The 26446-nt window shown below is 39.8% G+C and overlaps 4 protein-coding genes across 7 annotated transcripts in view; 1 reads left to right on the top strand and 3 right to left on the bottom strand.

Annotated features, from left to right (window-relative positions):
• LOC119077315 (fasciclin-2-like) overlaps positions 1–26446 on the bottom strand; it is a 385563-nt gene that overhangs the window by 155423 nt on the left and 203694 nt on the right. The window lies entirely within an intron of this gene.
• Positions 1–26446, bottom strand: part of LOC119077311 — a 113958-nt gene that overhangs the window by 19750 nt on the left and 67762 nt on the right. The window lies entirely within an intron of this gene.
• On the bottom strand, positions 1268–14963 carry LOC119077342 (platelet-activating factor acetylhydrolase IB subunit beta-like). The gene is made up of 3 exons (XM_037184528.1): positions 14931–14963; positions 1717–2083; positions 1268–1653 (listed from the first exon to the last, which is right to left on the bottom strand). The coding sequence occupies exons 1-3, from the start codon at positions 14946–14948 to the stop codon at positions 1289–1291; spliced, it is 750 nt and encodes a 249-aa protein (XP_037040423.1). The 5' UTR covers positions 14949–14963; the 3' UTR covers positions 1268–1288.
• Positions 21293–23063, top strand: LOC119077330 (aminoacylase-1-like). Its single transcript, XM_037184513.1, has 6 exons — positions 21293–21400; positions 21469–21647; positions 21707–22485; positions 22557–22690; positions 22753–22813; positions 22877–23063. The coding sequence occupies exons 1-6, from the start codon at positions 21348–21350 to the stop codon at positions 23018–23020; spliced, it is 1350 nt and encodes a 449-aa protein (XP_037040408.1). The 5' UTR covers positions 21293–21347; the 3' UTR covers positions 23021–23063.

Below are 26446 nucleotides of genomic sequence, written 5' to 3'. Positions count from 1 at the left end.
AGGACTTTTTCAGAGACTATTGCAAGTTTATGATTTTGTGCGCAGTCGATGAAATGGACAGTATGCCATACAACTGCAAAAAACAATTTTATGCAGCCGTCGACTATGATCACTTTTGTTTGAAGTGCAGCATTACAAATGAGGAACAGCGTTCACTTTTGGCTGTCAAACGTATTGCGGAGCTGATTATGTTATGCCGAGATCACAAAAGTACAATTTTTGAGTGAAATGACGACACATTTTGATAATGAAATGCTATTAGAAGGAACAACCAATAAAATCAGTTGAACCAATGATATCTCCAGCACCAAAGCTATTTGTGACATGAGTCAAATAAAGGGTCACCATAATCGATATGATTTTGGCACTCTATTTGACTCATGTCACAGTTAACTTTCGGTGCTAGAGAGAGCATTGGCTGAACTAGTAAAATAATGACCTTGTCCCTAGGTCATGGGTTCCTATTATTTTCATCTAAATTCTGTATAGATACGAGTGTGGTAAGGGTGTCTGTTCATTCACAACCATTACCAAAACTTTTGATTGAAAACTAAAACTTGCGTAACACAAGGAAATCGCAGAGGAAGTTGAAGTAGGTATGCAATCGCAATCAAATGTGGGAAAAACTAAACCAAATTTTTGGTATAAACCGACGGAATTCTTATCTTTAGTTTAATGTTATCGAATCAAAAACGTTCAACGAATTCTCTTCAGTTAATTATCGTAGGGGAAATACGCCACGACGCGGCGGTTAAATCGTTTTGTTTTATCGCGTAACGTGAAATTTACCCACAGTCAATAGTGCCCACATCGACTCCGGTATTCACATTATTTTTGTAATTTAATTTCCAGTTTCGTTATACACTGCACGAGTACACAAGAAAAAGAAAGAAAAAAACATTTACAAAATGATACTGGCACGACGACCGTGTGATTCTCTGAATGTAGAGATCTTTGTGTTCATTTTTTCGTCTTCGTAACATGAGCAGAGCTTATACACAAGGCTAACAAGTTTTTCTATTCGCTACATCGAATCGTAGGACACGTTCACAACGATACATGCACAAGCACATTTCAGTTGTGATGAACCGTGATTTTATTAACCGTTTAAATGTATGCATCATCAATGATCATGTCATTACTGTTAATACATCGAAAGTACAAAGCTGAGATGACGATGTAAAAACAAAGCATAGGTGAACCACCGCACCATTTCCGAAAGTCTATCATTTGAAGTACTAGATGGAAAATTCGAAATGATAACGTGCAGTCGATCAAAATGTCTTTATTAAGGGTTCATCATTTGTTGGAACAATGGATTCATAGTCTGTTGCCAACGGTTGTATCCGGCCAAAGAAAGATGCAACAAATCGCCACCACCTCTGTACAATTCGAAGAACAATTGTCTCGTAGCCGTGTTAAAGAAAGCGTCTTTCATATTCAAGAATCGAACATTAACACCGTCATCGACACCACGAGCAAACCCATTTATCCGGTCCACATAGTCTGTCCAAGTTGCGTCGTTGCGTGGCAAAACGCCCAATACCAAAACTCTAGTACCGGGTAGTCTGCGGCGAATCTCCTCTACGACTGTGGATATCCCTCTTGCAATATCACTTTCCAACGAGTAATTCAAATTTATTTTGTTCGTACCTGCGCATATAGAAAACAAGATTCACTTCCGCCTACCACCATCATTTGTGTCTGAGCTCATACCAATCAAGAGTACTACGAGTCTCGGTCGAAGATTAACATCATCCAGTTCACCGTTCATCACCCTCCACAGAAGATTTTGTACTAAATCTCCACCGATACCGTAGTTTGCCGCACCAAGCGGAGCAAAATGTTGATTCCACAATTGGGGAGCGGTGATAGCCCATCCCTCAGTGATTGAATCACCGTAGAAAATGACGTTTATATTCGCCGCATTCGATCTGGTGTGGTTGATGTTTGACTCAAATCTCGCCATCCATGATGCATCGTCTCGGCGCACAGGGATCCAAGGTTCCCATGCCGACGCAACAGTAAGGTATGTCAGTACGAAAAATAAGAGCTTCATTTGCTGTCCGTGCTGTGAAGTCGACTGAGTTGTCGGAATGTTTTGAAATCGATATCTTTCATTCGGTGGATGCATGAACACAATCAGAGTGTGTGCTCAATCTCATTATCTGTCTCGTGTTATCGACGCTGGGTTTTTTCTCTTCAAGAGTTCGGTAGCGAATCAAACGGCGCTAGCTTCGCTATTGATGATTTGCTACTACTTCCCGCTCATTTCGAATTTTAATGCGTTTGCCAGAGACCTTTGATTTGTAAATGAAACTCGGGACACATTATTGGCAATGAGAGAACTGAAAATATATTCGATCTAGCTCTCAAGACATGCTTGACATCCTTCCATCATGACCACTTTCCACTAATTCACCAAAATTTCTTTAGCGGAATAAGTTCAGATTTGGATGATATGCATTATGTGCTCCATTGTTCCGATAAGATAGACAAGTAAATCAAAAATGTTTGACAAAATCAAGCAGGTCAAATCAAAATGGTAAACACCAGATTGTGAGTATAATGAAGAGTACGTGTGGTATGCTTGGAAATCAGAACGTAAGGACAGGACAGCCGTGACGCAGGTCACAGAGGATTATTTTGTATACAAGCACTAGTGTGATAAAGTAAATGATGAAATCGCTTCGTTACATAAAAATTTGTATGAAACATGATGCATAATTAAACCATGTGTTGTGAACCTCGGCTTCGCCTCGGATTCGCAATTTCACACCTAGTGATGGAATATGTCATTGTGCACTCTGCTTCTTAATTAACAATTTGAGCGCAAATGTCGAACAAGAATAGACCGGCTGAAGCCTGGTGAGGTCAACTACCACTTTGGTATTCAACTACCACTTTGGTAGTCAACTACCACTTTGGTAGTCAGTCAACTACCACTTTGGTAGTCAGTCAACTACCACTTTGGTAGTCAGTCAACTACCACTTTGGTAGTCAGTCAACTACCACTTTGGTAGTCAGTCAACTACCACTTTGGTAGTCAGTCAACTACCACTTTGGTAGTCAGTCAACTACCACTTTGGTAGTCAGTCAACTACCACTTTGGTAGTCAGTCAACTACCACTTTGGTAGTCAACTAACAAATACTCGATTTATAAATAGGCAAGCAGGCCGAATAATTTCGTCAGTCGGTGTGCGTCTCTCGAGTAAGAAACATCTTTGCTGCTATATAGTTTGGGGGTCTAACTACCAACAACTACCAAACTTTCAAATTGCAATGTCTGCTATGAGCGATTGGTTACCAGACAACAAATAATAATTGATTTGCCTGGTGTTGGTTTGTTCATAGTAGCATTGCAATTTTAACTTTTATCAATCACATTTTATTTGTGACACAGACGGACGGACGGACGAACGGAGGGACGGACGAACGGACGGACAGATGAAGTGCCCACAATAGGTCTTTTTTTCCTATGGAAAAAAGACCTAAAAAATCGGTTTCGAACTAATGTCAAAAAGTACTCTATTAATGCAGAGAAATGATAAGTTGGTACGCCTGTGGCGAGATAGAAGGAACATGTGAATGACAGTTGGCTCTCTATCTCGCCACAGGCGTACCAACCTATCATTTCTTTGTACTAATGATACGAAAATGGGTTATTTATGAGGTTCACTTTGCACCTAGACTCATACAAGCATTTATGCAACAGAGGAAGCTGAAGTTTGCAAATTTTGCACATTATGATGCTGAGTTGCATAAATGCACTGTTTTCGTCACTGAGTTGATAAAAAGGCCCTTCAGGAAGCAAGGTCGTAAATATGAAAAGAATATTTGCTTCTATGAAACGAGCTTTCCTAACACAATATCGTCTGCGACTCCTTTTGACATTGAGCACGCAAAGTTACCCAATTTATTAAGGTAAACAGCAATTATGAAACGAAGCGCGAATCGAAGGAATGACAGAAGATGTATGAGAGTTCTGTCATTTTTCGCTTCAACGTACTAGATCAGCGAAAATGTGTATGAAACCATCGCTTCACGTGTGAGGTAAATATTTAGCGTTAAAAAGATTTGCACGTGGAAAAAGAGAGTTGCACACATCCAACGGTTTTTCACTCCGTGTTCAGATTTCGAACATGTCGAAGTATAATAATTGAGATGCGAAAAGTTGTACAGCTTCATAAGAAACATGTTTACTCAATTAGCGACTTTGTTTATTTAGATTCTTTTTGGCTGAAATCGAGTATACATAAAACCAGCTCACCATTGATTAGCAACGTTTTTGTTTCGATTTACTCAATGGGTCATAAATCACGCACCTACCCACACAAAACAATTTAAATATTGTGTTTGAATTGTGTGCGTGTAAACCAAAATATAAATTTTATTTGCTTTGATTGTAACAATAGAACGCAAAAATATTACAGAAATTCATAATCGCAATTAAGTCCAAACTGCTAACCATAATTATTGTAGATCTCTCTGAATTGTGTACACAATTAAACGTTTCGATGAAAATGTGGTCATAATGTCGCAGATTTTTTGAAAAATATTATTATTGGTCAACAATACTCGTCAGCATCGAATGTGTGTAGGTTGCTGTACGTATTATGTCACGAAATCACATTATTAATTCGGCTGAGCAATATAAAGTTAAAAAACTGAATTCTGCTAGCAAATACAGATGGAAATACCAGATGAATCGAACCAAAATTTGGACGCAATTTTTGGAGGTCAATGTCAAAGCAATAAAGGTAATTTCGTGCCTCTAAATAACAGAAATGGTTATTTACATACCTAGGGATAAAAAGTTGAAAAGTCCACTTTTCGGTGATTCGAGTCGAGACCGAGGTCAATAATCACACGAAAACTTAATTTAACTCTCGAAACTCGTTCAGGAACTAAAAATTCGTTACCCGAAGTGAATATTTTGACATATTTTATATGAAAGAAATGTCAAAATTCTCACCAGTGAAACTCAACGAAGAGTTCCTGAACGAGCTCTCGAGTTATCACTAGTGACGACAAAATCCTATGGAAACTTCGCGGAACTGTCAACTTCCGGGACACTTGGCTTTTTTACAAGCAAATCTAACTTGACGAAAATTTTGTTTTTTATTTCGCCAAGTTAGGTTTTTCTTGTATAAATTCCATGTGACCCAAAAGTTGTCAGCTCGCCATCGTCGATCCTTAATGCAAGACTGTTACTCCGATTGTAGAAATGAAAAAGAGTAGTTTCACGTCGCAGTTGAATTTGGAACGATAGACTGACAGGCGTTTCGATTTTTTGAGATTTTCGTTTTCAGTCTTCAGTTTTCTCTTCTGTCAAAATGGTATTTCACTTTGTGAGATACTGAGTGTAGCGAGCTGTGGTATTTTAGTAAATTTAAAGAAAATGCTAAAAGCACGGATCTAATGAAGCCTACAATTTCGTTACCATTTTATTGAAAGACATAATGTGATTTTCCCTCAATTACAGTATGATGCTCGCAGAATCAGTGATTGCAAGCGTGTGCAATTAGAGATAAGATAACTTCACAAACAAAGAAATGAAATCAAACAAAAAAAAGCTTCTTGGCTCATAACATGCGAACGAATTTGTCATAATTGTTCGCATTCCGTAAACCCATTCGCGCTTCCACACACAAAAACCATATCTTACTCACATGTGAATGCGGTTCTATTGTATGCTAAACAAAATTACGATTTTTACCATTTGAGAGAACAATTGCACGTACACAAATTTAATATAGAGCATCCAGACCATCCAGCCATTCAGTCATTCCGATAAAGTTTTCGTTTTTTTTTTTCATTTAATTTAATTTCAAAGAAATTTTCACTTTCCATTTCAATTCAATTCAAATTAAAGAGAAAAATATTTTTTCTTCAGACTAAACTTGCCAAACACGAAACGCCAAAGTTGCACACAAAAATCGTTCGACATAACAGCACACACACAATTATAAGAGGTGCTGTATGAATGGATATGCTTTGGTGAAATAAAATATTTTTTTTTTAAATAATTAAATTGAAATTCAACAATTAAATTTTGTAAGAAACTGAACGAAAAAAAAACTGAATTCGCGAGCGTATCTCAATGCACATGTCTGTTTTGGTGGAATGGCTGAACACAAAAATTTCTGGTCTTGCCTCAGTTAGCATGTTGTTATACGATTTAATTCGAAATATAAAAAGCTGGTTAATAAATCAAATCACTGTAATAGGAAACGCATACACAACGCTGACATTTTAACTGCAAAAATTATGCAACGAAAACCGATGAAGAAAGAGAAAATATTTGCTCATTGTCTTGCATAGACGAAATGAAAATGACGAACATCTTATAAGTTTCGTTGTACCGGCACTGATTAGTGCACTGTGTCAATATACCCAAAATTTAGTGTTGTTATATCCCGGAGAGTCTAGGTCTAAAGTTGGGAGAAAATATGTCACCACGACACTTGTTAAGCCGAAAACACGCGAGCAATTTTGCGTTGACGGAGGATCGACAATTATGCTGCGTTTTTCATTGTGATATTCACCACAGGCAAAACAATTGGAAAACTCAGCATAATTTGTTGATCCCATCAAAGCAAAATTGTTCGTGTGTTTTCGGCCTCATATTTTCCATACGCATAACTAAAGACAGGATTGGTACGTCACCACAACTACATTATATGCCCAATTCGGACATGACTCTAGACGGGGTTTTCAACGACATGCTACTGAACGCATGATTTCCCTTTGAAACGAAAATCTACATGAACCGACCATGAACTACCGTTTCTCAAATATTTCTGTAAATGGCAGAAATTAAAGCCTCAGAGGCAAACTGAACTGTGTAGTGCCAGTTTAAACTCCATTTCAGATCATTAGCTTTCAGATTTTATTACGAGCTTCCCGCTGTCACCCTAGGCCAAATATTGAAATGACACAATTGTTAGACCAATAGGTCTGTTCCCAGGCCATGCGAATTGTCAAATTACTGTCAAATTTCATCCATAGAGACATAAGCTCATCAATATTTATATGAAAACCGAGCTCTGTGGATGAAATCGTGTTCGTTCGGCCAGTCAAATTTCGTGTTTACAGTTACTTGGAACAAACCTATTGTTGGTTCTTCATTAATCATATCGACGCTACGGCAAAGAACATATTTCACAAAATTTTTCACCAATAAACTCATTAAATTTGGTGAATTTTTTAGTGCATTTTGACGAAATATTGCTCAATGTAACCTTTAATCAATCTGACTGAAGTTGACCTGACTAGAACTAATTAGAGTCATACTTCGATCTTTGCCACGATAAGACTTCTTAAGTCCTCAATATAGGCAGTGCTTTAGAGTGATATCGCCAAATCTTCAGGTGATTGGGGAACAAGCGGTCTCCGATTTTAATGAGTGATAGCTCGTTGGATTCGTCTTTCAATTCTAGGAAACACGTGTCTTTCACTTTTTCTTAAAAAAAATTGTTTTCTTTGAAAAGCGCTCAAAAGTGAAGACATGCCAGAGGGTACCGAAAACAGCTTTTCGGCAATAACTCAAGAAAAAATTATTTTAAATGGTTGTAATTGTGGCAGCACTACATCTCACATCGGACGCACTCATCATGCGTATTAAGTTTAGTTAAAGTTTAGCAACACTGCATGTCATTATCAGCTGACAATTGGACTTTGGATATCTATTGTCTTATTTTGCATGTAAACATTACCGTATAAAACCAAGTGCTTTTCATAAATAAAATTATTCCTTCTTGTGGATTCAAGAAACTAGTTTATTCTAATATCTTCCCACAACTGGTGACCCTCGACATTTTTCGTCTTTAAAATCATTGCGCAGTGCAAACAATACGTTTCAACTGCTGTTCAGAAAATTCGTTGCTTTCAAGTTCAACTTAAATTTTCTCTATTTTCACTACACTTGCATATCTACTATGGCAGATGGTGATAACAACGATCAATCAATCGGAGAAACTCCAATGGTTGTTCCTACAGTTGGTAGTGGAGGTAACTCTGATTTAGGTAATGGAAATATTCCACCGGTTAACAATTCGGTGCAACGCATCCAGCTAAAAATACCGCCATTCTGGAAAAAGAACCCACAGCTGTGGTTCATACAGCTGGAAGCGCAGTTTACTACAACAAACATAACAACCGAACAAACCAAATTCAATCACATCGTAGGTGTAATTGAATCGGATATTCTCGATTATGTTAGTGATATTGTACTCGCTCCACCTGCGAGAAATCAGTACCAAGCAATCAAAGCCCGCCTTATCAAGCAATTCACTGCTACTGATCAACAAAAACTGAAGGCTCTCCTCGAAGAATTAACCCTCGGAGATATGAGACCCACGGATCTTTTACGTAAAATGAAAGCTCTCGCATGCAAGAAGGTAGGTGATGAATTCCTTCGCACCTTGTTTTTGCAAAGATTACCAACTACAATTCATACATTCCTCGCTACGAGTGTAGCACCTATAGAGGAACTAGCACAATTGGCAGATCAAATGTTTGAAGTTACTCAGTCTTCTTCTGTAAGTGTTCAAGAAGTCTCTAGTCCCTCAAACGACCTTCTCGACGGTTTAGTTAACGTTGTCCATAAGCTGGAAGACAAAGTCGAAACTCTCACACAGGGTTTTCGCAGGTCTTGGAATAGTAGTGGACAAAAATCACGAAACCGATCGACGACGCCGGCCAAAGCGTCGAATGTTAAACCAAATAAACTCTGTTTTTATCACAAACGTTTCGGATCCAAAGCCGATAATTGCTCTCAACCCTGTAGCTGGGTTAACAGAAAGTCTAAAGAAATCGGGCAGCCAGCAGTTCGTACACTCACTCAGGGCCCCCTCATTAATCGACTTTTTGTTACTGATAAAAACTCAAACAGAGATTTTTTGGTAGACACGGGCGCCGACATTTCTGTGGTCCCCCCAACGTCGAAAGAAAGGCTCAACGCTCCATGTCTGTTTAATCTCTTCGCAGCAAACGGCTCTAAGATTAAGACTTACGGAAGCAAATCTATAACGCTCAATCTCGGTCTTCGCCGACCGATAACTTGGTTATTTATCATTGCAGACGTGCAATCACCAATAATTGGCGCCGATTTATTAAAGAAATTTGACCTTTTAATCGATGTTAAAAATGGTAACCTAATCGATAACGTTACAACCTTGCCTATTCAAGGAAAAATCAAACAGGCTAGCATTGATATCCAAGTGAAATCTCTCACAAACATAGGAATCTATCATGAACTAGTACAAGAGTTTCCTTCGCTACTCGATCTTTCTTCTTTTAAAAACCCGTTGAAGAAACATAACGTTCGTCATCAAATCGTCACGAACTGCCAGCCTATTTTTTCTAAGCCGCGCCGGCTTAACCCAGAAAAGCTTAAAGTAGCCAAAGCCGAATTCGACAGGATGCTCGAACTTGGAATTTGCCGTCCTTCAAAAAGTCCATGGGCTTCTCCATTACATATAGCGCCCAAGCCATCCGGCGGTTGGCGTCCATGCGGTGACTACCGCCGTCTTAACGCTCAAACCTTACCCGATCGTTATCCAATTTCTCATATCCACGATTTCAGTAATTTTTTGAATGGAAAGAAAATTTTTGGAGTAGTTGATTTGGTAAGAGCTTACAATCAGATTCCAATGGCTGATGAAGACATTCAAAAAACAGCTTTGATCACTCCTTTCGGACTTTTTGAGTTCCCTTACATGACATTCGGGTTGTGCAACGCCGCTCAAACTTTCCAGCGTTTTGTCAACTCCATCATTCAAGGACTCGACTTTTGCTTTGCGTATTTGGATGATATTTTAGTCGCATCAAGAGATGAACAAGAACACCTTGAACATTTAAGAATCTTGTTCGGTAGACTAAATGATTACGGTGTCGTAATTATTGTCGACAAGTGTGTGTTCGGTCAAAAGGAGGTACGTTTTCTGGGCTATTCAATCGACGTAAACGGAACTAAACCTTTACAATCAAAAGTTTCCTCGATTGTTAATTTTCCACTACCGGAAACAATCGACAAACTCAAACGTTTCCTCGGTATGATCAATTATTACCGTCGTTTTATTCCTAAAGCAGCTCACATGCAAATTCCATTGCTAGATTGTACGAAAGGTAACAAAAAGAACGACAAATCGGTAATTGAGTGGAACCCTGAGCGCCTCGGCGCATTCGAGCTATGTAAAAAGGCTTTAGCCGACGCAGCCTTGCTCGCCCATCCGTCTCCAGACGCGAAGCTCTGTCTCATGGTTGTCGCATCCGACACTGCTATCGGAGGGGTGGTAAATCAATTAGAAAATAATCACTGGAAACCTCTCGCGTTCTTTTCCAAACGCCTTTCCTCAGCTGAACGAAAGTATTCAACATATGACCGGGAGCTGTTGTCAATCTACGCTTCAATTAAACACTTCCAAAATCTGCTGGAGGCGCGTACATTCACGATTTACACAGATCATAAACCGCTCGTTTTTGCTTTCCAACAAGCCAACGAAAAAGCAACTCCCCGTCAACTTCGACACCTCGATTTGATCGGTCAGTTCTCAACAGATATTCAACATATCTCTGGAGTAGATAACGTGGTTGCTGACACTCTGTCTAGGATCAACAGCATTTCCACAGTCTCACTGTCCAGCACTGTTGATTACAAACTCATCGCCTTAAAACAATTAGAAGATGAGGAGCTGAGCCAGCTAAGGAAGCAAAAAAACTAAATTAAAAATCCTCGATATTCAATTTCACGATATCATTTTGGCATGCGACGTTTCAACCACAGAACCTCGTCCATACGTTCCGTCAGAATTAAGGAAACAAGTTTTTGAAAAAGTTCATAACCTCGCTCATGCAGGGGTCAAGGCAACGCAAAAATTAATTAGCAAAAGTTTTGTATGGCCTTCAATGAGCAAAGACATCCAAGTCTTTTGTAAAAGTTGTTTAGCTTGCCAACGAACCAAAGTCAGCAAGCACAACCAAGCAGCCTTTGAGCAAATCAAAACGCCTAACGCTCGGTTCGAACATATTCATATAGATATCGTTGGAAGACTCCCGGAATCAGAAGGTTTTTCGTATTGTCTCACTATCATCGATCGATTTACTCGCTGGCCCGAGGCAATACCAATTCAAGACATGTCTGCCGAAACAGTAGCAAAGGCCATGTTTCTCAATTGGATCGCTCGTTTCGGAGTGCCCTTGAGGTTGACCAGCGATCAAGGCCGAAATTTCGAAAGTAGCTTATTCACCGAGTTAAATAAACTGCTTGGGGTCCAAAAATTCCGCACTACTGCTTATCACCCTCAAGCTAACGGAATTTTAGAAAGATGGCACCGCACACTTAAAAATTCAATCAAGTGTCACGGAAACATTCGCTGGACAGAAACACTTCCAACAGTTTTACTCGGTCTCCGTTCAGTAATTCTGCAAAATGTAAACGCATCTCCAGCAGAGTTAGTCTATGGAACAAATTTGCGTCTTCCTTATTTTTACTTCGACAAAATCAAGCCCAGCCTAGTCTCAAATGCTTCAACATTTGTCGAACGATTAAAAGATGCAATGGCTGAAATCAAACCCATTCCATCTTCTAATCATAACAAACAAAACGTTTTTGTACACAAAGACATGTCTTCATGTACTCACGTTTTTGTCCGGTCGGACGGGGTTAAAAAAGCGCTCCAGCCGACCTATACCGGCCCATTCGAAGTAATTTCACGAAATGAGAAGTTTTTCACAATCAAAATTGGAAAAATTAATAAGGTAATTTCAGTTGACCGTTTAAAACCTTCATTTGATTTCAATGAATGTGTTTCGGTGAAAAAACCACTTAAAAAGAAAGTACGTTTCGCTAAAAATCATTAAACACATCAACTGCTATAAACATAAAATTTTACAGCAAATCGCATTCATCCTACTGAAATTCTCTCATCTCATCCTTTCTACAAAAGTCTGTGGTACGAGTAACACACTACACACTACTTCAGCAAAATTTTTATTCAAAGAATCCTACAAGTCATCGTGCTTTTCACTTGCAACCAAGTCATGGCACCAAATAAGAAACTTACCGAAAACCCGGAGTGGCTCAACGCATTACAGCAAATTTTAAGGAATCAAGAGTTGGCAATCCGTGAAATCCGTATAATCGCCATGGAAAATCAACAATTTTTGCGCGGCATGCGCAATAATCCAATTCAGTCTACCAATCCGACTCAAACGCAACGCAGTTCCGGTCAATCATCTGTACCAGGTCAGCCTTTCTCAGCCAATCCATCATTTTCGGCTAGTCAAACGTCGCATCCCAGGCAATCGTCAGCAAAAAATCGCCAATCAGTCGTTCAACGTTCAGTGCAGAGAACACGTGTTTCGGTTAGGCAAGCATCGGTCGCCGTTCGTCAAGCAGCCATTCCAATCAAGCGCCCGACAAGACCGTCAGCCCAACCCGGTCGATTTTGCTGGTTTCACCGACAATTTGGTCGAGCCTCAGTGAATTGCCTACCACCTTGCGATTTTGTCGATCACATGACACAGCAGCAGTCCATGCGTAACCTGGCAACAATTCAGGTAACACCAACATCACATCCGCATCAACCGACCGTACCGATCATCGCACCAGCATTGGAAGCTCCGGCTCAACATACGTTTTCACCGCCAAAACCGACGCCAAGTACATCGGATCAAAAAGCGCCTGAAAAGTCAACCGCTATGGAAATAGTCAATGCAGCCACATCCAAAGTGGAATCCCGTTTCCCGTTGGAACGCTCTTCGAAAAGAGGACCCTCTTTCTCATCATCCGATTCTGGGCCCGAGTCACCGAGCAAAGCACAAAAACCAGACGATTGGAACGCACCGGAGGATAAAAACGACGAAGAAAGTTCATCAAGTTCATCATCCAACTCTGAAGAAGAGAACGAAGAAAACAAATAAATTCTAGCCTTTCTCGCTACAAATTGTCTGCTTCAAATGAAAAATTTTCAATAAATTTTTCAATTCAGCACAGATAAACACAAAGTTTTTTGTTGTACGATTGTCGGCCTTGAAAAGACCTACAGGTAGAGTATACGCACCGCTTGGTGCTAGTTGATCCACTAGAGTTATGACTAGAAATATAGTGAATGTTCGGAGAGTCCGCCTTCTCTGCAGCTTCGATGTACCACGGAATTGAGTATGGGGTGTTGTAGCTGGCCTCACCCACTATCGTTGCACATATAAATGAACCCATTACTTTTGGGCTGCAAGCCTACAGAAGTCTTGAAAAAAAAAGTTGGTGCCAAAATGTAGATTTTTTCCTTCTTTCTGAGGGCCCAACTGCCAGAACAGCGTCTGGAACGGTACTACGGCAATCATTTTTTATTGTCTACTATTCTTTCACCTTATCAATAGAAAAACGCTTCGCTATGTCGCGAATATATCAGATCCACTATTAGTAATATCAAGAGAAAAATCATTAAAGTTTTCTCCGAGGATTTTAGTCAAATAAAGTGTTAGCGTATAGCAAATGACCTCAGGACTACGGAACAGTAATTAGTTTTTCAATTGGACCAATATTTGCTACGTGACAGGAGTTTGGAAAACCGTTTGCTCCCACTTGATCGTATCGCTTTTCCAAACTCCTGTCGCGTAGCAAATATTTATCCAATTGAAAAACAAATTACTGTTCCGGACTCCTGAGGTCATTTGCTATACGCTAACTCTTTATTTGACTAAAATCCTCCGAGAAAAATTTAATAATTTTTCACAAGAATTACTAACACTGGATATGTTGTAACGACCTATATTCGAGTCAAAGTGAAGCGTATACGGTAAGGGAATAGTAGGGAATACAAAATTACTCACGTAGAACCGTTCCAGACGCTGTTCTGGCAGTTGGGCCCTCAGACAGAAGGAAAAAATCTACATTTTGGCACCAACTTTTTTTTTTCAAGACTTCTGTAGGCTTGCAGCCCAAAAGTACTGGATTCATTTATATGTGCAACGATAGTGGGTGAGGCCAGCTACAACACCCCATACTCAGCTCCGTGGTACATCGAAGCTGCAGAAAAAGCGGACTCTCCGAACATTCACTATATTTCTAGTCATAACTCTAGTGGATCAACTAGCACCAAGCGGTGCGTATACTCCACCTGTAGGTCTTTCCAAGGCCGACAATCGTACAACATTACAACAATTTAAAATAATTTTTTCTTGAGTTATTGCCGAAAAACTGTTTTCGGTACCCTCTGACATGTCTTAACTTTTGAGCGCTTTTCAAAGAAAACAATTTTTTTTAAGAAAAAGTGAAAGACACGTGTTTCGTAGAATTGAAAGACGAATCCAACGAGCTAGCACTCATTAAAATCGGAGACCGCTTATCTCCAAAGTTACAAAAATCACATGAAGATTTGGCGATATCACTCTTAAAATACAAGCTTGATGCAGATTTGTAAGGCCGAGAACACACGAGCAATTTTACGTTGATGGGATCAACAAATTATGCTGAGTTTTCCAATTGTTTAGCCTGTGGTGAACATCGGATTAATGAAAAAAGCGCGCGGCATAATTGTCGCAACATTACTCGTGTGTCTTCGGCCTAATATGAATGGTCTCCGCCCAAGTTTTTACCGGCTCTATACAATTGAAGTCCCAATTTATGTGAAAAATGTATTTTCCTAGAAACTTGTCAGTTTTAGGGGGATACCAATGAAAACCATTGAGAGAAATTTTCTGCTTAAAGTTCCCTGACAACAGTGCTCCATCCGACATTTTTTTTTCGAATAAAATTTCCAACGACCTGTTGACATCGCTCTGAACAAAAAAAAAACCATTCGGCCCGACGTATCTGTTGCACTGGAGTTATGTAAAATTGTAACATTCAACCAATACTATCGCCGACGACATTTTTATGCATCAAGGTGGACGTCGTCGGTTAATCAAGCAATTAAATTCATACAACTCGTTGTCGCTGCATACTATTAACAATGTAATGAATGTGTCTCTCGGCTCATTACAGCACAATTAACAATAAATTTTATTTTACTTCATTGGCCATGCCCATTAGCCGATTTTCGTTCACTTTCATTGACCATTTGGCCGTCTCTATTCCAAACCAAAAATTATTATTTTTTCGTTGATTCACAAGTATACCGAGAGCAAGCACAACGATTTTTATTGCACAACAACCGAATACAATTTGTGTATATATAATGTATGGCTACCGTAACACACCGCCATGAAACGGAACAACGAAACTCGCGGTTTATTGTTCAACGAGATTCATCAGACAACTAAAACAAACTATAAATTGTGGCCGAAATGAAATACAGTTGGTGGGTTCGGGCTGGCATATACAACATATAACTCTCAGCAGTAAACTAAGTATAGTTTTGTCTGTGTAAAAACATTGTGTGAGCTTGTATTCCATCACAGCGTCGATGCACACCACATATACTTCTCCATTTAGTGCGTTGGCGCTGACAATTTTCTTTTTCTTAGTTTATGTTGGAATTGTGCGCTTTTATCACTTTTGTTGCACATTGTGTAGTATGCAGCTGTATATATAGGTAGAGTGCATCTTGTTTGTGTTTAGACAGCGGAAATATGCTCTTGAGAGGGACAATGAAACGAACTTTTTAATTAAAGTTTAAAGTTGATGACGTGAATGCTCATCAACCGCTTCAAAACTTTAAGACAGAGATTTTCGCATCTGCTATCGACAATGACTTCAGGCATAAACGACAAGCTCTGACTAATGCCGTCTTATATAGCAATAAATCACTTTAAAATGAATGAAGTAAAAGATTCTTGAAAATATTTCATTGAAGTACTGTTTTAATTGAAAAACTGTTTTGCGATCCCAAAACTAGTCTTTCTTTTACGAAGGACACCGACGTGGAACCACACAGATCTCATTGATGAGTTAGATAATGAAATCAAATCTACGCTGGAACATCTTTCGAACGCAGTCCTGAACGATGACACTTGGATTAAGGCGTCACTTCCGATAAATTCAGGTGGTGTTGGAGTTCGACGAGTCCGCGATACAGCTTTACCAGCCTTCTTGTCATCTGTTAACGTGTGTTCTCAACTTGCTAGTATCATGTTACACCAACCATCGCTGCAAGTTGAAGAAATCGCTGGTTACCAGGATGGTTTGAACGCTTCGAGTAGTTTGCATCCAGGATCTGATCCACCAGTAATTCCATCGCTACAACACCAATGGAACAAAATTACAACAACAAGACTGCTGGAGAATGTGAATTTTGCGACCGACTTAGACAAAGCGAGATTTTTGGCAATCCAGAAGCCAGAGTCAGGCGCATGGTTGCAAGCACTGCCATCACGATCCATTGGTACTCTATTGGAAAACAACGCCTTCCGAATAGCAATTAGCCTCCGCTTAGGAATCGACATTTGCTCACCACACGTGTGCTGGTGTGGAGCACTGGTTGACACGAAAGGTTACCACGGACTAAAATGTCGAAAAAGTGCTGGCCGTCATGCAAGACACGCAGAACTCAATGTAATCATCAAACGAGCACTCATTTCAGCTGACATACCTGCCAGGCTTGAACCACTTGGCTTAGCCAGAGATGATGGAAAGAGAGTTGACGGAATGTCATTAATCCCATGGTCACGTGGCAGCACGCTGATCTGGGACGCTACCTGTACGGACACATTGGCCCCTAGCAACCTGCGTTTCAGTTTGAAAAAGGCTGGCAAAGCAGCGGAGAACAAGGCTAACGGAAAAACATCGAAATACAGATCGCTAATCAACCAAAATTACTTCTTTGTGCCATTTGCCGTAGAAACAATGGGTCCGTGGAGCGACGAAGCTATGCAATTCTTCAACATTCTGACCAAGAAAATTGCGAGAAAAACACAGGAACCGAGAGCTAGGTCATTCCTTCAACAACGGCTAAGCATGGCGATTCAGAGAGGCAATGTGGCGGCGGTTATGGGAACGTTTAGGTCATGTGATAAAATGAAAGAGATTTTTTATATTTTGACGTAATTTTGTATTAATGCCAGTTTTTCAATGTTTGTTCTAATGCTGACCAATAAAGACCAATTTTATTATTGAAGTACTAGATTTGACAGTGAAACTTCTTAAATGACTGCCGTTTGGGAAAGGTCAAGGCATAAGGATCTATTTCTCTATACTTTCAGTAACAGTTCACAGTTTCAGTTCACAGTGTTTGCATTGGCACGTAGATTACGATAATCAATGGTACCGTGAAAGAGACATTTCTATGCATTCATTCCAGACAGCGAGAATTCAAGAGACAATGAAGGGTAAATCCGAAATGAAATTATTGGGACAGGTCAACGAAATTTGTTGAATTTTTAGAAATTTTATCGTTCCACTCGTCTCGCTTAGTTCAATGTCATATACCCATCCTTGAGCTCTAAAAAAATATTTTTTTTTTCAATTGTTTCCTCAACCTGCTACAATTGATATTGCTGCTGTGTGACTCACGGAGCCATGAACACGTAATTTTTTTAAATAATTTTGAATCGCTGGCTATGGTGTTTTTCAAGGGTCTAACTATTTCGCAGTTCAATAAGATTGAGACAAAGCTCAATAGATAATGGTATCGATTAAGAGTGTTTTCGAACCACGAGACTTATCATTTGTCTGGTACTTGTGGTGTTATCACAGAATAGATATTGACAAATTCTCGTCTTCAGATCATTTGAACAAAATAATTTGGTTCATCAGTCATTACAGAGGCATTGTCCGCATTCCACGTACATTACAATGATCGTTAACAAGAAGTGGATTATCGGTATCTCAGTCGTTTTGGTTCTTGTGTAAGTTCAGCTACGATAGCTACGACAGCCTGGTGATTAACTTCGAATTCTCTCATTTCACAACTCCCTTACATCAGTGTCATTCTGGGCGTTCTCTTGGGTGTCCTGCTACCCAGACGTAATAGCAACAACAACGAAAATGTCGACAGCTATTTCGAAGAACTTCCAGAAACATCGAAATGGTACGGCGACGAGGAGATTCGGATACTCCGTCAGTATTTGTCATTTCCCACAATGCCTCCAGATATCGACTATGGTAAACACATTTCCATGTAGGACAGACACAGCGGGACATGAACCAAAATTCTGTTTCAATTCCAGTGCCAACCATTGAATTCCTAAAGCAACAAGCAGCGAGCCTCGATCTGCCCCTATCGACCTATTATCCTGTAAATGAAGCGAATCCAGTGGTTGTCATGACATGGGCAGGATCAGATCCCAGTCTCAAGTCAATTCTGTTGAATTCGCACACTGACGTCGTTCCAATATTCGAAGAATTTTGGACCCGTCGACCATTTGCTGCTGAGATGGATGAAGAGGGAAGGATTTTTGCTCGCGGTGCACAGGATACGAAATCGACTGGAATGATGTATTTGGCAGCGATACGAGCGTTGAAGAAGGAAGGCATCCAACAGCTGAAACGAACCTTCCACATCTCATTCGTTCCCGACGAGGAAATGGGAGGATTCCTTGGAATGGACAGTTTTGCGAAAACCGCCGATTTTGCGGCCTTGAATGTTGGCTATGCATTGGACGAGGGTTCAGTATCGCCGACAAACGTAATTACGGTCATCAATGACGAGCGATGTACGTGGAGAATGGAATTCACGTGCCATGGCGTCACGGGGCATGGTTCAGTTTTATTCGAAAATACAACCGGCGAGAAGATCACGCATTTGATCAGCAGATTTATGGAGCGACGACAGGTCGAAGTGGACAATATGAAGAATTCGAATGCTACGACGTACGCCAATGTAACGTCAATCAATTTGACTGTGTTGAAAGGAGGCGTTCAAGGCAATGTGATACCACCAGAACTAAGTGTTATGTTCGACGTACGGTTGTCTGTCAATGCTGACCATGATCAATTTCAAAGAGATGTAAGGTTCTGAATTTGGATTCTTGTTGTAGTATTTCCTAGGAGTGCTCGGTTCGGACAAGGTTCATATCATTAGCAGTGTTCTTAATAATTCTAGATGGAAGCGTAAAATAGAGCGTATGCCAATGACATAACCTGGTAACCAGTATGGATTGAGGGGAGAGAGGGCTAACTAGCTTCTTAATTTCGAATTTCAGATAGATCAATGGATCGAAGAGGCTGGAGGAAATATTACCATAAACTATTTGATACACGATCCCAAAGCACCGAAGACGAGTATTGACGAAACGAATCCCCTGTGGACTGTGCTGGAGAGTACGGCTAGAGAATTGTAACTTTCGATTTCAATTTACTTTTGAACGAAACTTCAACATTTTTCACTTTATAGAGGATTGCAGATCGTGCCCGGAGTAATCACAGGCGCGACAGACATGAGATTTTTGCGTAGAGTATGTTCCCTTGGGAGCTTCCGTTTTTGAACTTACTAACTTTTCAATTCTTTCAGCAAAACATTCCAGCTTTTGGATTCAATCCAATGATAAACACGCCACCACTCGCTCACGATCATGATGAATTCGTGTTTGTTGATGTTTACTTGTCTGCTATTGACACGTACAAACGCATCATATCGAATCTTGGTGACATAGAGAGCTAGACATTAATTTATCGAATTAGAGAGTGCGCTGAATAGAGTGACATTGCAAATAAAAATAGTTTTTGTTCAGATACTTTGACCTTAACAATGTTCATAACCAGACATTTTGAGGCTTCGATAGACGAAGCACTCTACACACGAAATGCACTTCATTTCGTTCACTCACCGTTAGACAACGAAAACAATGAAAATTGGTCTCTCTTTCCGTTGTTGTAGCGTATGAACGGTAAGTGGGGATTAAGTCTTAAGAAGATCACAGAAATGTGGTGAATTTGGTAGCTCGAATGGTGGAGATATTTATTGGTGGAGAGGAAGAAATAGGAAATTCCCATAAGAGCGAAGTTTGTGCACAGAGCGAAGCAAGTGTCATAAAGGCTCAAGTTGGAATTTCCCATTTCCCTTGAGACGAACACAACGTGTTTCATGTATACGTTTCGTGGTGTGATTAACCGTGTTTCTTCACGAAACAAAACGTCAATTTGACAGTTTTGAAGTCAAAAACAAAGTGAAATTTCACGTGAGACATTTTCTATTTTTTTCCATGATTTTTTCCCAACGGAACAGAAAGGGCTGAGGAAGTAGACAAAGCGCCATTTTCTCATGACGCTTTAAGTGGAAAAAATTTGGTTAATCACACCACACACGCATGAAAAATAATTCACCACTGCCACGGGCGCTGCACTCAAATTATCCCGAAACTAGGTTCCCGTAATCTAAGCATGTAAAAACTGAAGGTAATGCAAATCCACCACGAAATCCTAATTTGAGGTGAGTTTGTGTTGAAAACTCGATAACAAAACCCCCGGCTCAATATTAACTTGAATCGATGCTGCTTGCCATGTCTATTGTATACCCTCAACCCAATCAATTATAGTTGCACTGCAGGAAAAGAGGCGCTTTGATTGAATCAATTGAATCCAATCGAAAGTAGGGTGACGTAATTCTTCTTCGAATTTAACAATTGATGAGATGATTACATTCAAGTCGTACAAATTCAACGTTTACACAACGGCACACACAATGATCCTCTATTGGGAAAGTACTTACACTCTGGAGAATTTAAGTACACAAAGAAGAAGTCGTTAATGTCAACTTCACCACAAACTTGTATTGGTAAATAAGTGATCTGTGCTTCGATTGTCACGCGTTCGTTATTCCAAATATTCGTAAATTGACAGTTGAGTCTACAAAATCCCATAAAGCTGGAATCTCAGTCACTCCGTTTAGCTCGCCGTTTTAACAATGCGCATGCACAGAGAGAGAATTCTGCCTATGCGCATGCGCATTTTTTAAACGAAGACCCTAAACGGTGAACTGCTTTTGGGCCTAAAGATTCTTTAGTAAAGAACTGTAAAGTTACGAACGTATGAGAATTGAGGCCCTGTTGAGTGGTTCCACCTTTCTGCATTGATTTTAAAAAGCAATAATTCAAACTCACGAGGGTCTGACACTTCACATTTTATATTAGGTCAAGACATGATTTACCCAAGACCGTCGTGGTATTTTATGTATCGATAGCTCTTAAGCTTCTTCAGATAACAAATCGTTGTGTCGGAGCTATGAAATAGTAATTTTGTCTTCGAACGACCGCAGTAGGTACATTTCGAGAGTATGAAGTTGTTGCACTTAATAATGTTGAGACGAAGCTCCGAAGATAATGGTATCGATGTAGTAGTGTAGGTGAGGTTGTCTGATTATTGGTGGTCTTATCACAGAAGAGATATAGACGAATTCGAGCCTTTGAACAAAGTAATTTGGTTCAGTCATTGCAGAGGCATTGTCCGCTTTCCGCGTACATCACAATGATCGTTAACAAGAAGTGGATTATTGGTATCTCAGTTGTTTTGGTTCTTGTGTAAGTTCAGTTGCGATAACACAGTTTGCCGTGGCGAATTCTCTCATTTCACAACTCCCTTACATCAGTGTCATTCTGGGCGTTCTCTTGGGTGTCCTGCTACCAAGACGTAATAGCAACAACAACGAAAATGTCGACAGCTATTTCGAAGAACTTTCAGAAACATCGAAATGGTACGGCGACGAGGAGATTCGGATACTTCGTCAGTATTTGTCATTTCCCACAATGCCTCCAGATATCGACTATGGTAAACACATTTCCATGTAGGACAGACACAGCGGGACCAAAATTCTGTTTCAATTCCAGTGCCAACCGTTGAATTCCTAAAGCAACAAGCAGCGAGCCTCGATCTGCCCCTATCGATCTATTATCCTGTAAATGAAGCGAATCCAGTTGTTGTCATGACGTGGGCAGGATCAGATCCCAGTCTCAAGTCAATTCTGTTGAATTCGCACACCGACGTCGTACCAATATTCGAAGAATTTTGGACCCATCGACCATTTGCTGCTGAGATGGATGAAGAGGGAAGAATTTTTGCTCGCGGTGCACAGGATACGAAATCGACTGGAATGATGTATTTGGCAGCGATACGAGCGTTGAAGAGGGAAGGCATTCAACAGTTGAAACGAACCTTCCACATCTCATTCGTTCCCGACGAGGAAATGGGAGGATTCCATGGAATGGACAGTTTTGCGAAAACAGCTGATTTTACGGCCTTAAATGTTGGCTATGCACTGGACGAAGGTTCAGTATCGCCGACAAACGTAATTACGGTCATCAATGATGAGAGAACTATGAGGAGAATGGAATTCACGTGCCATGGCGTCACGGGACACGGTTCAATTTTATTCGAAAATACAACCGGCGAGAAGATCACGCATTTGATCAGCAGATTTATGGAGCGACGAAAAGTCGAAGTGGAGAATATGAGGAATTCGAATGCTACGACGTACGCCAATGTAACGTCAATCAATTTGACTATGTTGAAAGGAGGCGTTCAAGGTAACGTGATACCACCAGAACTAAGTGTTATGTTCGACGTGCGCTTGTCTGTTAATGAGGATCTTGATGCCTTTGAAAGAGATGTAAGAGTTTCTGTTTGAGTTGTAGATGTGTGTCCGGGATGAACACCCTTTGACTGAATTTGGTGTTACAGATAGACCGATGGATCGAAGAGGCTGGCGGCAATATTACAGTAAATTATTTAATTCAAGATCCAAAAGCACCCAAAACGAATGCAGACGAAACGAATCCACTGTGGATTGTGTTGGAGACTACAGCTAGAGAATTGTACTTCTAACTTGAGTGGTTTTTCCGTTTTGAAATTATTTCAATTTTTTGCAATTTCACAGAGGATTGGAAATCGTTCCCGGTGTACCGACAGGCGGAACTGATATGAGATTTCTACGTCGGGTATGTTGACATCGGCTCGGTTTTCTGAGGGACCCCGCATTCACAATAGTCATTTCTTTCCAGCAAAACATTCCTGCGTTTGGATTCAATCCAATGACGAACACGCCTACACGTCTTCACGATCATGACGAGTTTGTGTTCGCCGACGTTTATTTGGCCTCTATTGGCACGTACAAACGAATCATTTCGAATTTGGGCGACATATAGCGACATTCATTTCATAAATAAATATTCGACACTCGATGCCACATCTGCATTTAACTCTATTAGAGCTGGTACGCAGTAATTTAAGATAATTCAGTTAAATCGAGACAGAGCTGAAGTGATAATGTTATTGGCTGATTACTTTCATTACCTGTGTATAACACTTGTGATTGTAATCGGTCAAATCGGTCAGTTTCAAGTACTCTAATGAGTCGGTTAATCAGCATGAAAAATTCAACGAAATGTTAGGTATCGGAACTGGTAGTTTCGTAACGAGACAGACTTTCGTAGGTAGATGCATTCTGATTTTAAAGTTTTTTTCTTGCTTCTCATAAATTGGTCGGCACTTTGTTGGCGCTTTCTTAACAGTAGAAAAATTGAAAACTTTAGTTTCCTTGGCAGAACTACCAGAATCATCAAAATAATTTCCTAAACAATATATCAGACATTCCACCGGAAAGAAAGGTAAAGAAAACAACACCAAACGGTCAGCGGGAACATTTGATTTTACAGAATCCACTATTGCATTTCTGACACAGCAAGCCCTCAATTGTGATCTATCCCGTTGTGCTATTCTGTAATAAACCAGGGTAATCCACTGTTTCTGATGTGATTACGTGGACAGATCTAATCCGAAACTTGGATCAATAATATTTGGAGAACTGTGGACGGTGTGACCACATCGTCTCTTCGCTGCAGATGTGGACGGAGAAGGGAGTGGAGTCCAGGATACAAAATCTAATGGAATGTTGTATTTGGCATCGATAGGCGATACAAGTGGTAAGCAAGGATTGTCCAAGACAATGAAACGTTCGGCTTATACATATATGGCCGAAAGAGATCACTGCGAATCGTATTTTCAAATGAATATTCCAATGTTCAGATTGGTTGGTTGGTTGGTAGTGAAGTTTACAGACGATTTAATTTTCAATGTAAGTCAGATGTAGAGGTAGAACGGATTGGTGAATAAAACTCAGTACAGCAAGTGCAATGTGAAAGTTCTGAACTTTGATTCCTTCTTTTCTGGGTACCATTAGCACAATATAATAACATCGAAATCTGCATCAAGCAGACCTGAATTACCACAGAGATTTTTAACGCGAAACCTGTAACATCTACCTCGTATACACTTCATTCATACACACCGCGTTCATTATATTGAAACGCCATAAATTATGCTTTCCGATTCGTTCGTAATGTTATACCGTACCGTTAAGTACGCGAGCATGTATCTAATCGACGTGAGTATAGTGTGAGTATGAAGTGCGTGCAAGAGTTATTTACTTATCTGAATGAGATCGTCATTCATTGTTTGTGTAGAGTTGAATGGGAACGAAAGCTTAGTGATTGTTCGGTTTGTCAGCTGACTTAATGGGGCGGTAATTTTTCAAGACTCGATTCAGGGTGTAAACTTTGAAGAGGTAACCAAAGTTTACAGCCTTGGATTCCACGGCGGCGAAGAGAAATATTAAACGAGAAAATATATTCGATTTGTGGAGGCGAATGGTTTGAAAGGTTCTTGACCCATATGATCGAGAAATTATCATTAAAGATGAGCAAGAGGAGGAGGCCCATCGGGTCTTTTCTGTTTATTAATTCCCTCTGTTCGATTGATTTCAATTGTGAAGACATTGTTATGTTAAACTCCTAACGTTTGATAGTTATGTTTAGCAAATCTTATGGAAACCATTTGGCTGGACAAAATCTCGGACAAAATTAGACTCCACGCAAGGACTCCATTCGGGAGCAGATTTTCTTAAATTTCATTAAAGCTCAAAAAAGTGTTGGAAAATCTAGGAAATATGGGAAAATTTTCTAAATAAAGTAGTCCCTGGACACTATAGGTGAAGGAACTGAAACACCCATCTATGCAATGTTCACACCGATTGTCATAAAATAATTTGATTTAGCCTAATGAAGCACTAACACCGTCGATGAAATAGTAATTTTAACAAGTATTGCCGGACCTTAATATAAAACCGAAAATAAAACTTGAGTCGACAGCAGCTGAGTGTAATATTGATTCTAAAATTCAACACGAAAACTTTCTACGTTTCACGGTTTTATTGACGACAATATTTATTGTAATGCATCGGAATCTATATAACACGATCTTCAGTCGTATCAGCGGAAAAGATGTCATCTATTGAACCCGTTCGTTATCGTAAAAGAAAACCGTTTCGGACTCTCAAGTCAATTTAAAAGAGTATGTATATCAATCTCCCGTTGATTTATTCATAAACATAAAAGCAATTTAAGTAAATTAGTGTAATATAATCTAAAAATGATAGTTTTTATGGTCTGATGAGCTCGCAGTTGAAATAGATCCATTTGTGTTATACGTTTATAGTCCGGGTCGACATGTCGAAAACTAGTCGTTCCGTTTTGGCTTTGCTTCTTTGCGAATTTACCCTAAATTTAGGGACGAGAAGTAAGTTGATGAGCGCTAAGTAGTCCATGTTTATTATGAAATACATATTTTACTCACTGCTTCCTTCGGAAGTGAGTCATTGCTTTGATGACATGAGCGTTAAAACTCTCTTCCCGTGGGCTAATTAAGTAAAATAGCTTAAGTAAGTCTTTGGACCTACAAATTTTGTTTTGTGTGATTGTAGCCCTTGCCTTCGGCTTGTAAAAAAAAAAGAAAATGATGTTTTGTTGACGGTTTGTCGGATGACAGTTCGGGGAAGAAAATGTATATTTTCACACCCTTGCTTTGACAGTGAACAAAATAGAATCTTTTTTCCCCAAATTGTTAGATTTTGTTTTTGTTTCGAAAATTGTGTGACAAATCGATGTTTCCGCTTCGTGGAGAAAAACGGTTAATCACACCTCGCGCATATGAAAAACGTTTTTCGTGCGGCCTCTTCAGGCCAACCGGCTTTTCCTATACATAACTTACAATACTAAGAAAAACCAAATCAACATAGGACTTAATTTTCTCCACTGTCCCCTCAATAGACCTAAAATGCGAAAATTGCGTTTTGTTGACAATTGGTCGAATGACATTTCTAAAAAGAAAAGTGCAGCACTTTGTCTCCCGTGGAAATAAAATAGAACTTTTCTCACTAGAACTGTCACTTCGTTTATGTTTTCAAAGATGTTATGGCGAATCAATGATCGTGTTGTTTCGTGGAGAAAAACGTTGAATTCATCTTTGGAAGAGAGAAAATTTTTATTTCCACTCTGGCTGCCGAACTTCGTTTATGTTGCAATTTCCTATTTTCTTCATTCAATTGTGAATTATGTATCGGGCATGTTAAGAGACACGATGGTGTTTCTATGGAATTAGAAATCAAGCCTGAACTGGAGCTATCTGATAAGGATTAACTACGATCATTTCCGGCCATGAAAGCAAGCGGTTCTTTCAGGTCAAATATTTTTTTTTTTCACAATCGAAATGCCATAACGATCCGGACTAATACCCGA

The sequence above is a fragment of the Bradysia coprophila genome, unplaced genomic scaffold, assembly GCF_014529535.1.
Source record: "Bradysia coprophila strain Holo2 unplaced genomic scaffold, BU_Bcop_v1 contig_235, whole genome shotgun sequence".
Taxonomy (NCBI): Eukaryota; Metazoa; Arthropoda; class Insecta; order Diptera; family Sciaridae; genus Bradysia; species Bradysia coprophila.
This window is presented reverse-complemented; position numbering and strand designations above follow the sequence as displayed.